The sequence below is a fragment of the Larus michahellis genome, chromosome 2 (assembly GCF_964199755.1).
Source record: "Larus michahellis chromosome 2, bLarMic1.1, whole genome shotgun sequence".
NCBI classification, from domain to species: domain Eukaryota; kingdom Metazoa; phylum Chordata; class Aves; order Charadriiformes; family Laridae; genus Larus; species Larus michahellis.
The window spans coordinates 147,778,054-147,790,347 of record NC_133897.1 but is presented as its reverse complement, the minus strand read 5'-3'; the positions used below and the strand labels follow the sequence as shown (position 1 = coordinate 147,790,347).

General features: G+C 35.6%; 1 protein-coding gene across 50 annotated transcripts in view; it reads right to left on the bottom strand.

The window, feature by feature from the left end:
- RIMS2 (regulating synaptic membrane exocytosis 2) overlaps positions 1-12,294 on the bottom strand; it is a 503,494-nt gene that overhangs the window by 171,941 nt on the left and 319,259 nt on the right. For all 50 annotated transcript variants that reach the window (XM_074577608.1, XM_074577599.1, XM_074577598.1 and 47 more), the window contains one exon: positions 647-803. In XM_074577608.1, coding sequence (XP_074433709.1) covers positions 647-803 — 157 coding nt within the window. The remainder of the gene's footprint in view (positions 1-646; positions 804-12,294) is intronic.

The following is a 12,294-nucleotide window of genomic DNA, read 5'->3' as shown; positions in this document are numbered from 1 at the left end:
TAGAAGAAAGGGATACACACAAGAAATTGTCTGTCAAGAAATATCAGATACCAGATTTTCAGTATTAAACGGGAATTGTGAACATTATGGGCAAAGAAAATAACTTCCTCTTTTATTCCAGATGAATTACACCAGCTAGAAACCTATCCATACATAGTGACAAAAATGCTGGAAAACAGACTTCATTCCCCTTTACATCTATCCTTCTGCTTCCTTTATCAATGCAGGAAAACTCTTAATTCTGGTTTAAACAGTGTATTCAATCAAGTAGTAGTCCATATCCAAAATGGCTAGCTTTTGGAAGAAATGTCTTGATCTTTGTTTCATAAGATAAATAGCTAAGAAAATGTCAAACCATCACATGCTCTAAAACATGGCACCTTCTAAATAGCTCTTGAAAATTAAAACCTGGAGAAATATTTTCTTTTCTTAGACTGGAATGTACTGATTTTTGATGAAAAATAAGACAAAATTAGGTGAATTTTTGCACATCAGTATAATGTAAGAAAAAACATCATTGGCTTTACAAAATTTCATGAGATCTAACTAATTCATTGCCATTTTGAAAGTCTGGAGATTCTTTCCAGCATTGTTACAGGATGAATACCACTTAAATTTATATACCTGCATAGTTAAATAAGTTTACCTTTGTGGGGGAGGGACACTGGGAGACCACGATCTAGTCCGTCCTATACTATCTCCACGGTGAGGGGACCCTGATCGCGAGCAATGATTAGATGACATAACTTGTTCTGGCACTGATAACGTTGAACTTTGAAGATCTCTCCCATTATGTCGATAATCTAAAAAGAAATGCAAATATTCAGTGAATCTGAAATTGCACTTTTTGATTTCCTACCATACCTGTAGTAGTTAGAAGCATGATAAAAGATGCAATTTGATCAAGAACGTTGTCATGTCTTCTTGGTTTTTTGGAATAAAAAATACACAAGGAAAGTTGACTCCTGTTGTTACGCTTAATAGAAGTACAGCTATAGTTCCTATAGTTATACTTTAGAAATATAGAAATAAATTGCCATGCTCCAAACTGGGCATTTATAATAATCAAAATATCTAATCTTACCATTTCTTTGTGGTCAGCATGATGCATTAATAATAAAACTAATAAAACTAACTTTTTTCCTGAGAATAACATATAAAATTGATTATTGGATTTTCTAATTAAAATTGTATTGTAATGACTGTCTATAATACACTTCAAACAGGAATGTTCACAATTAAGAAGTATTCCAGCTATTTGGGACAGAAAACTACTACAGGGTTAAATATAGAGTTTGGGTTCAAGAAATATTTGTATTTCAGAAACAATTCAAGTAACAATGACTCAATAGCATCAGATTTCACTCAGGGGTCTGAACTTAAACAACATGATTCCTTCACACAAGCGCAGGCTACACAGACACCGGCTTACATCCTGGAGCTAATCTTGCATTAGGATAATAAAAGGCATAAATGGTCTAAGCAAAAGCCTTCCCAGTGACAATAGCTTAAAAGGCTACCACATGGATATTTTACGTAGGCTTTTAAGAAAAAAACTTTTTAAAAAGATGGATGTATTGAAGTGCCTGTCTGCATCTAATTGAAAAAAGTTGAATTCACTGTCCCAGGGTAAAATGCTCTCTGTGAAAAAAAGATGCCAAATATACAGCAGTTTCAATGAAGTTTCCACAAATTCTGCGAGGATCAAATTAATATATGATGATAAGAAATGAAATAATTGCAAATATTAGCTGATGATAATGTTTTGTGGAAATACGTCTTCAAACGGCTCCTGGTGGCTATGACAACTAATATAACTGACTTTTTGTTCTGAAGACAGTAACCAAGTGAATAATATTCAGAGATCCACCTGGCACTGAAAAATTCTAGCTCATAAAACTGTAATTCTTTTCCCATGAGAATCTTCTGAGAGTCCAAGAGTATTTGGTCTTGTACTCCAGACTGTTCATAGTTTTCTTCCTGGAAAACGTCTGGTAAGCACCTAAGCATAACCTCATTAATTCAGTCCCTTTTATGGTTCCATGAATGTTGCAAGAATACTGCATATTCATATTCATTGCATGGCCTTAGGACCAATGCTATATATGAATCACTCTAATTCATAAATAGCTTCTTCCTCCAATGTTTAGGTGTAAACTGCTTTGTGTGTGTGTCTGTACCTGTGTACATAAAGGCAAAAAAATAGCACAGCATCATTACCTTATGTTAATATAACGATGTTGAGGATAAGATACTCTCTCCTCACTTCAAAACAATCACGTCATGTTACGTGTAGTCTCAGCCGAGAGTCAGTAATGAACTACAGACTTTTATCCCCTGTATGAAGTACTCTTATTAGCAGACACAATGATAAAGCATGTAAGGACCAGTGTAACAGTTCTGCATGAAATCACCAAAGGAGAGACAGGGGGAATTTTATCTGTGTTTGAAACAGGGTGCTATTCGCTAACCAGTAAAGTATAGAAGATGTCTGCATAAAGTTTTTGCAAGTCAGTCTGGAAGACAATAGACTCTGCAATTCTTTAACCAAAGAGAAAGAGCTAAAGCTATTAGGAAAGCCTAATAATGTTAAAATAAAAAATATAACAAAGCAATAACAAATTTCTTAATTAAGCAAATCCATGACATAAAAATATTGTCCTCAATACAAAAAAAAATAATGCACAGAGAACTACTTCTTATTGATAAAACCAGCATTTCTAGAAAAAGCAGGGAAAGGACATAGGAGAGATTTATTTTAGTTTGCCCATCTGGGAGCTGGAAGAACGTGAATTGCACTGCAGAGCACAGAGGCAGGAAACGAAGGGGATCATTTTGCAGGTTCTTTGAAGACTCTGGTCAAGATGTCACCAAAAACAAATTCTACAGGTAAGAAACAGGCAACCAAGGGAATACAAGAGACCTGAGGGGAGCTTTGTACGCCAGTATCTGCTACCCCAGAGAGCAAAAGAGCTATAAGCAATTCTGAGAGTTAAGACCAGTAGTAAGAACTCTGTAGACTGTTTGTGGATAGACTAGAAGTTATTTTCTCTATTCTTAAGTGTTATTTTTTATATTTTACTGATTTTAGTTTATGGTATATTCACGAAGACATTAAGCTATGTGTTTCACTGAACTGATTAAAAGGCATTGTGTACAGAGTAAGAAACGTACTGAAACAGCCAGCAGCTATTATGCTATGATATCATACCATATACTGAAATAAAACCATACCCCAAATCCTTATTTTCTGCAGAGAAGCACAACTGAAATAGGGATAATTTAGAAAGGTTTGGTTTTTTACTATGACAATAGGTGATTAATTGCAAACAGCATCCTTATAATGCAAACCACGTCTTTCTAATTTCACAGTGAACAACGTATTCAGAGAATGTTTAATATTTTCATTAACAAACTGAAAATTCTGGAAAATTGCTTATCAGTTATTTTTGCTGATTATAGTAATTGAATAGTATTGTAAATAGCAACAAGAAATAAATTTCTAAAGATAGTCTTAAAGTGGTAGAAAGTCTTTAATCTTTAAAAGAAAAGTTGATACATCTGGGGAAAACAGAAAGTTATCTCCAGGAAAGCATAATCTGAAAACACATGGTATTGGGTTTGCATGGCAAGGTTTTGGTAGCCAGGGGGCCACAGAGGTGGTTTCTGTGAGAAGCTGCTAGAAGCTTCCCCCATGTTCAATAGAGCCAACGCCAGCCTCCTCCAAGATGGACCCGCTGCTGGCCAAGGCCGAGCCCATCAGCAACGGTGGTAGCGCCTCTGGGATAACTGCAACCTCCGTTCCCCGTCCCCCTGAGCCGCTGGCAGGGAGAAGGCAGAAAAATCGGGAGTGAAGTTCAGCCTGGGAAGAAGGGAGGGGTGGGGGAAAGGTGTTTTAAGATTTAGGTTTTATTTCTCATTACCCTACCCTGATTTGATTGGTAATGAACTAAACTAATTTCCCCGAGTTGAGTCTGTTTTGCCCGTGACAGTTACTGCTGAGTGATCTCCCTGTCCTTATCTCGACCCAGGAGCCTTTCGTTATATTCCCTCTCCCCTGTCCCTCTGAGGAGGCGAGTGATAGAGCAGCTTTGGTGGGTCCTTGGCATCCAGCCAGGGTCAACTCACCACACACACAGGTGAATAGCAAGTTATTATGAGATTATATATAATGAAATAAAAAACATAAACATGATTTACTGTACAAGTACACATGACAGAATATTGTCTATTATTATCTTAATCTTCCGTATCTATAGATATTAAAAAATGCAGAGATGTTTCTAAGAATTCTGCACACACAGAGAACATTTATAGCATTTGGAGATGAAAAACATAATGAAAAGCAGTAATATGAAGAAATGGAAAAATCGTTTTAAAAAATCTAACATTTCAGTCAGCAGTTTTGTACAATATTTGGTACATACAGACACCAAAGTACACGGTGAATGAGCAACAGCATAAGGCATTCTACCTGAACAAACACAGTGATGGGCAGGGAATTCAGTTAACAAAACACAAACAAAAACCTACTTTGTCTAAAATATTCCTAGAAGTGAGAACCAGTAAATCAAAATAATAAAACTTACTAAATCTTTATACGTATATAAATTAATCACATTTAAACAAAAAGCCTCCTCCAGCTCTAAATTGTTGTTGTAATTGACCACTTGCACATTATTCTTGCAATAAATCAAAATTTATGACTATCTAATTAAATTGTCAAGTAGAATCCTGATCAAAAAATGTTTTACATTAAATTGGAAGCAGACATGCAACACTTCCTGGTAACTAACACTGGTAGTGCTTCCTTATAACAATTTCAAAAGGCAGAAACTATCAGCATTCCTAATAATTTTGCATCAACAAAACTAGACATGTTAAGCTGTGTTTGAAGAAACAGATTAATATTATCTATGCTTCATTGCCACAAAATAAACTTCAAAGTTTATAATTAATTCACTCAAACCAAAATTTATTATATTTATGAACTTCTCTTCTGCCAATAGGTCCCACACTGAAAAGTAGCAGTTCCAGTAGGCAACCCACTAACATGAGTTAATTCCCAAATCATCTTTCAGTTTTGTCGAGTTAGGGTAGCTCTCTGCTTTATTTCACACTACATATTTTCACTAGCTAGGAGTGAAGGCAACATAGAATGCTATCTCGTACTGAAAATAACCATAGCAGACTTTCACAGAACACAACCTTCTGTGAACATCCGTAGAATTTAACACTTCCATTCAATAAAAAATGTCCATTCTATAAAGTTGCAAGACCATAAAATATTAACATGTTTAATGTGGAGAGAAAGGAGTTTAGAGGTAGATCCAGTAAGGTTCTTAGGTTTCTTGAGTATAGTCATTATCATTCCAACAATTTACAGCCAGAACAAAATCCCAACTGTAAAGGAAAATATTTAAACTGTTTGAACGCATGAGGAAAATCAGGTATTTCAGAAAAATGATCCAAAAAACTACATGTTGTTAACACAGTCATGTAGATACAGCTGACAGAAGATGCCATGTTTTGAACTTAGTTGCCAAGCTCAAGGATACAAGGAGGATGCTTCCATCCACTCAGGATCCAAAGGCCCGCATTTTCTCCTGACATAATGTATCTTCGAGTATTTTTTAAAAGAATTGAATGGGGGATAAGGTGAAAACTGTTTTTTCATTTCCTGGGAATCTAAGAAAACTGCTAGGCTTATGTAGGAGCTAGCTGACTAGTCACTCAGACTATGCCAGTTCTGAGAAACACATTCAGAGAAAAAAGTATAATCATGTTCAAAATTTTCAGATCCAAAAGATAAGAGCTTAGCAAGTTTCTTGATCAGTTTTGAACTTAAGCAAGTCTGCCTAAAGACAGCTCTGGCAGATCAAATAGTTCAGAGCTACAGTATGTGTTTTGAAGGCACTTGGTCCCAGTATATCACAGTTTAATGATTGATTGGTCTTCAAGTCTTTATATTTATTTAAAACCAAGCTTCCTTATTTATAATAGTGGACAATTTTTTTTAAATTATTAGTTTTTTATTAAAAAATGTCATTGGTTTATTGTTTTATTTACTGTTGTATTTTTACAAATAAATGCAGATTTCCAAGCTTCAGGGACAGTGTAATATTTATTCTACTTTCTGAACCTAGAGATCAGAATAGCATAGTAAAAGAAAAAGTACAGTTAATTATATCTTTTCTTTTTTAGCATGACCACTACTGTTGCAGAATGAAGCAGTTGTCTGTGCTTGAATGACAGTGCAGCCTGGTTGTGTGCCCAGCCAATGGGATCCATGTCTTTAGGTCACCTCTACACTGATTTTTTTCTCCAGCCAAAACCAGATGAAAAAGATGGCACATACTACACTCTACCTTGAGACTTCAGCTGGTATAGGATTTCAACCCAAAATTTAGGAAGTATAAGACACAACCTTGGATGCAGTGGGATATGGCAGGAATATAAAAAGTACCTAAGAAATTGTGTAAGAATGAACTTCACAAGATGAAGTATATTGAGACTCTGCTGATATCAAAATAACTGATGCAATCATCTTTCACTTGTTTATTCTTTCATTGAATTTCAGTGGCTTTTGTTGCAATTACTATTTATCAAATAAAATGCTTCCATATATATGAAATTTGTGCCTTTCATTGACACATGAGCTTCAGAGGAAAGACGAGCAATCTGTCATTACCCTGCAGCCACAAGCCAGGCAGAGAGAGCAATGGGCTGCTCCTCAGTTACAAAGTTTCAGGAAGATGACCTTAACACAAAGCTCACATGGGAGGCTTAACAGGATGCCTCACACCAAGCCGTACACCCCAGAAGTGGCTAACTCTAATACATATGTTGAGCAATCAACGCTGGAGTTCTTCTAACCCCCAAACAGACTTTAAAGCTGCTATTCATGATTGACTGACCGTGGGATATGAAGTGGTAACTCTGGTGCTCCTAACCTGAGAACTTAATTCTCTCTAGAACGTGACTGGCTTTGCTTGCCCAAGAGTTGAAACATTCATGCCTCTCTCAAGAGAGCTGACATTCTCGACTGAAAAAGCTATGATTTAACTCCCGATTTCAAAAATATTCCATGTCCTGTAAATAAGGGTAGAGAAAGAAAGTAAAGATATTTTCTTGGGGAAAGAAATTATAGACAGTAAAAAGAGGTCATGAGTGCAACTTGACCAAGGAGCTGCTGTTGAGTATGCAGATAGTTATTTATACCAGTAGTAAAACTAAGATAAACATTGGAACCTGCTTGCAACTATAAATACTAAGTCATTATCATAGAATCAAAGGTTCTATAACTATGGCAAGCCTCTTAAATCAATGTACAGAGAAGCTGATAATCAGTATAATCAGCAGTAAATAAGTATGAGCTGCAGAAAGTTAAAAGATGGGCACATGACAGATATCTGCAACGCCACCACCTTCTTTTCGTTGGAGGGTTTCATTTAAAACTATGATACACATCAAATGAAGGATTTTGCAAAGCACATTAAATATAGCTTCCTCTGATCTGAAGTCTTAGTTGTACATGTTTTAAGAGAGAATATTAATACATTTGACTGAAAGTATTCATCCCCATAGTATGGCTATACTGTGCTAGTATTATGCTATACAGGGTACATGTTCAGTAAATACTAATATTAACAAACTGTTATCAAATTCTGCAGCTTTCAGGCACAAAATTACAGAAAATCACAAACTTCCAAATATAAGGTTCGCATCAACAGCGCTGAAAAAAAACCCAAAAAATCCAACTGAAAAGTACTAATGAATCTTTCAATTTAGATGCCTTGCTGCTTGATTGACCTGAGAGAAACTCTTTGTATGAAAATTGTTCTAGAAAAGCATATTAGAGTTGCTGTTCATCACAGACAAAATAATTGAGTTGTTTCAGACACTGATGCTAAGGGGTGTTTTCTCCACTTTAACATCTGTGCTTGATTGAGGTGTCAAGCTTTCTCTTTATCAGATATTTAATTTTTAACCCTCACTAGTGGTTGGGCTTAGAACAAGCACTAATTAAAAAAAATTATATAATCAAATTGCCAGAAATGCTTAACATACCAAGATTTTACACATGAGCACTCTGGAGACAGTTCAGTTCTTTTATACAAATGTGCTCAGCTTCTATGGCTATTTGACTTGGGCGTCCTCTGAAAAAGTGCTGACAGTAACCGATAAACCAAATTGAATTATTAATATCTGAATGCTCTATACATTGAAGATACATTATGCATGTGTTTGGGGATTTTTTTCGCATCAAAATATTATTCTACAAATACGGGAAGAATGAATATATAGCAAAAGGAACCAGAAAACATTACAGTAGGAACAAGTGGTTACTTGCCGCATAGTAACTCAGTTCCTCAAGAGGTGTTTTTAGCTCTACTGCACTAATGGTACGTATAGGCCCATTACACTTGAGGCAATTTTTTTGATCATTAATGCATATGAAGAGCATTCCCACACAGTAATAAACCAGAGCTTGCTGAGTTTTCAGTCCTGTTCCTACACCCAGTATGACATACAAAGCTTGAAAAAAACACAGTTACTATACAGATAGTGTTTCTTCTTGTTTAAGTACTCATCCACGCATATTTTATGCTGTCTAGCAAGTCCCTTAAATTAGCCTCCTCTTGACACTCTTGACAATTCACTGATGGGAATTTATCAGTCCTTTCACGGAGCATTTCCTTCTTAGAAATGCTCATCACTACATTTGTAACTCATCCCCAGTAGTCTTTCCCTTTTATGAGAAGTACCTGTCAAGAGAGTCTCTAACAGGAATGCAACTTCCCTGCAGCTTTCCATTATCTATCAGATGCCTTTGTCACTCTGTAGATACTAGGACTGTAGTAGAACATAAACTTATTTGCTTAACTTTACTCAAAGAAGAGAACGCTACTGATAATCTGAAAATAAAACTTGAATTTAATTATATCTTACACCTTATATTTAAAAACATAAACCATGTTTTTTAAAAAATTGTATTAATTGAGAGAATTTTGATGTTTGAAGAGAAAGATGTTTTGTCAGCTGAAGAAATGATACTAAAGAAATTTTTCTGAAAATAGTAAAAGTATTACTAAACTTCACTTTTTATACATTAAAAATGAAACTAAAAATACAAGGAAAACCTTGAAGTATCATAATAAAAGTTCCTGTGTTAAGAACTGTAGGCATAAAGGTGTAAGTAATATACACTTCTTTTCTTTAAAAGCAAAGAAAATCATAGAATCATAGAATCATAGAATCATAGAATTGTTGAGGTTGGAAGGGACCTTTAAGATCATCGAGTCCAACCTTTAGCCTACCCTGACAAGAGCCACTTCTAAACCATGTCCCTCAGTGCCCCATCTACCCTTTTTTTAAACACCTCCAGAGATGGTGAATCCACCACCTCCCTGGGCAACCTATTCCAATGTTTAATAACCCTTTCAGTGAAAAAATGTCTCCTAATATCTAATCTAAACCTCCCCTGACGTAACTTGAACCCATTTCCCCTCGTCCTATCACTTGTCACCAGGGAGAAGAGGTCAGCCCCCATCTCTTTACAACCTCCTTTCAGGTAGTTGTAGAGGGTGATAAGGTCTCCCCTCAGCCTCCTCTTCTCCAGGCTAAACAACCCCAGCTCCCTCAGTCGTTCCTCATAAGGTTTGTCCTCCAGGCCCCTCACCAGCTTTGTAGCCCTTCTCTGGACACGCTCCAACACCTCAATGTCCCTCTTGTAGCGAGGGGCCCAATGATTAAGGATCCCTTGACATAAGGGGTCAGAATAAGAACTATTTTAACATTGCTTGAATTTCACTTATAATTTTGGGGGGAATTTTTGAGACACATAGACGCAAAGCTAATTTTTACTCACGGAAGAACCCATAAAGAACAGATTTTAGAGCAAGGGAAAGGATATCAACATATAATAAACAAAAATTTAAAAGCTTGTCAATGTTTATGTCTGTAGTTACTGGGCTTTTGGGACACTACAGGGCTATCCGGTGATTTAAAATGAAATCCTTCATGTTAGGAGGGGTAGAAGTCATCCGGTCTGTGTAGTGATGCTGTAAGACATCTTTCAATAGGCAGCTGATTTCAAGCTGTAAGCAAAGCATTTGTGTGTTCTGTATCTGCTTTGAGGAGCAATCATCAACAGGACTCAGGTATAAAAATTCAGTTCACATTATCAGCAAGTAGAGAGAAAGACTTTTGTTTCCTCTGCAGGCAAGGCTGCCACATCACAGTAAAAGAATTTTTTTGAACAAAGGACTCCTCAGGCGTTTTGAGAAGTGAAGCAAAAATGAATAATTGCTTTTCATTCTTCTTCAAACGCAGAATCATTTTTGTAAGTTCAATAAGAAAGTCTTTACTGGTTGTTACTATTTTTTTCCAATCTACTTGTCTCTAACTGTCCTCTGAATAAATATCTTATTTGTATTCTTATTTGCTCCTGAAACATCTTGCTATCTTTTGCATAATGAGAAAAACTTATCACTATAAATGTTTTTCTTCTAAAGGCTGGAAACTGCATTCTTTTTCTTGGAAAAGCTCTTCTCTACAGAGACTTGCGATGCAGTTTATGCAGATTTCACTGCCTTACATTCTTCCAGGATCCATCTGTTGAAACATATCTCAGATTACACGTGTTTCAAAAAACCATGTAGCGCAGATGATAAATTGGTGTAGAACTGAATTTTAAACATTAATATCTCACTTAATATTTAAGTCTTACAGCAACGATAGGTGAGACTTTTTATGATTAAATGGTCTTGACAACACATGTCTCTCTGTTGATAAAGTCAGACTCAGTAGGTTACTTGTACTCAGTAGGTTACAGCATGTTCAACATACACTATGAGAAAGGATCTGGGAAGAAAACTATTTAGAAATTATAGTCCATATTCATTGAACTTTGTTAACTGTAATGCCCATTCAACTTTGGCCAGTAGAAATAAAATAAATTTTAAAAGCCCACCACCTTGCTTTACATTGAATTGTATTTAGTATTACGAAAATGTAAATCATGTTTTGTAAAGTGCTTTGGAATTTTTCTAAAATAAATGCAAAACCACTGTATTGCTTTTATCAATAAGCAGATAAGAGCATTTAAAGTGGCACAGGAAGATGCTGATGTGCTCCCACACAGAATTGCTGACGACAGACGACTTTCTGAGGGCCAAAGTTTATTGTTCAGGACAGCAAAATGAATGCTTTAAATGGCTTGAAGGCTATGTATAAGCAATCTAAAAGACAAAACCAGAACTGGTAGTGCCTCTCCTTTTGCTATCCTGTGCTAAGATTAAATCTACTAGAAATGAGATATAATAGAGATTCTGTTCTAGTAGTTTTGATACCAAAATGAAATGACTGTATATTATATGAAGAGAGCTATTTTAAAATTTAGTCAAAAATCACTTTTGCATACTTGTTTAAATATATAATATAACATTTTCTGACAGTAGTTGGCATAGAATACACATATAGCCAGAAAAATCAATCGGCTTTTCATTATTTTCTTAAAAGCCTTTCCTGTTGACAGAAATAACACTCTCCTTTATAAGAGTGAAGTTTATTAAATTTGTCTAAGCAAGATAAGATCCAAGCCACCAGAAGTGATAGTGTTTACGAATACTTTTTCCAAGAGATGTTTGACATTTCTGTAAAAATTAAAGAAAATAATAGTGTGTGAAACAGACATAATTTAAGCATTTCATCATCAGGAAATTAATTAATGAATCAAAAGTACCACACCAGTGACAAAAAACAACTGCAGATATATTAAAAATAGATGATGATGCAAGGGACTGTAGCTTATAAAGTTCCCTCTGCTTCAGCAAATATGGTCTAACACAACCTTGCTTACATACGTACATTAAGAAAGTTCTTCCATTGTTGGATTTCTACCTATCACCAGTTTACCCAAAGACAAAGTCAACTGACCTTATGGAACCAATACCAGAGAAACTATGTAAAAAGGTGTTGTGGAGAAAGAGAAAATCTCAGCTTTGATCAGGAACATGGTGAAGTCAGACAGTATATATCTTTCAATGAACTATAAATAAATACATACGATCAACAAAGGCCCGTGGGTTTCATATGATCTAGAGTAGTGTAGTGTAGAATCATAGAATGGTTTGGGTTCGGAGGGACCTTTAAAGGTCATGTAGTCATCTAGTCCACTGTTTTGAATAAAAGCAAATTAAAGAGGAACCAAAAGAGAATTCTTACTCTTCTTAAAGGTTCCTGGAGATTATTTCGCAGGTCCAATACTTTGAACAAGCATTAATTTCATGG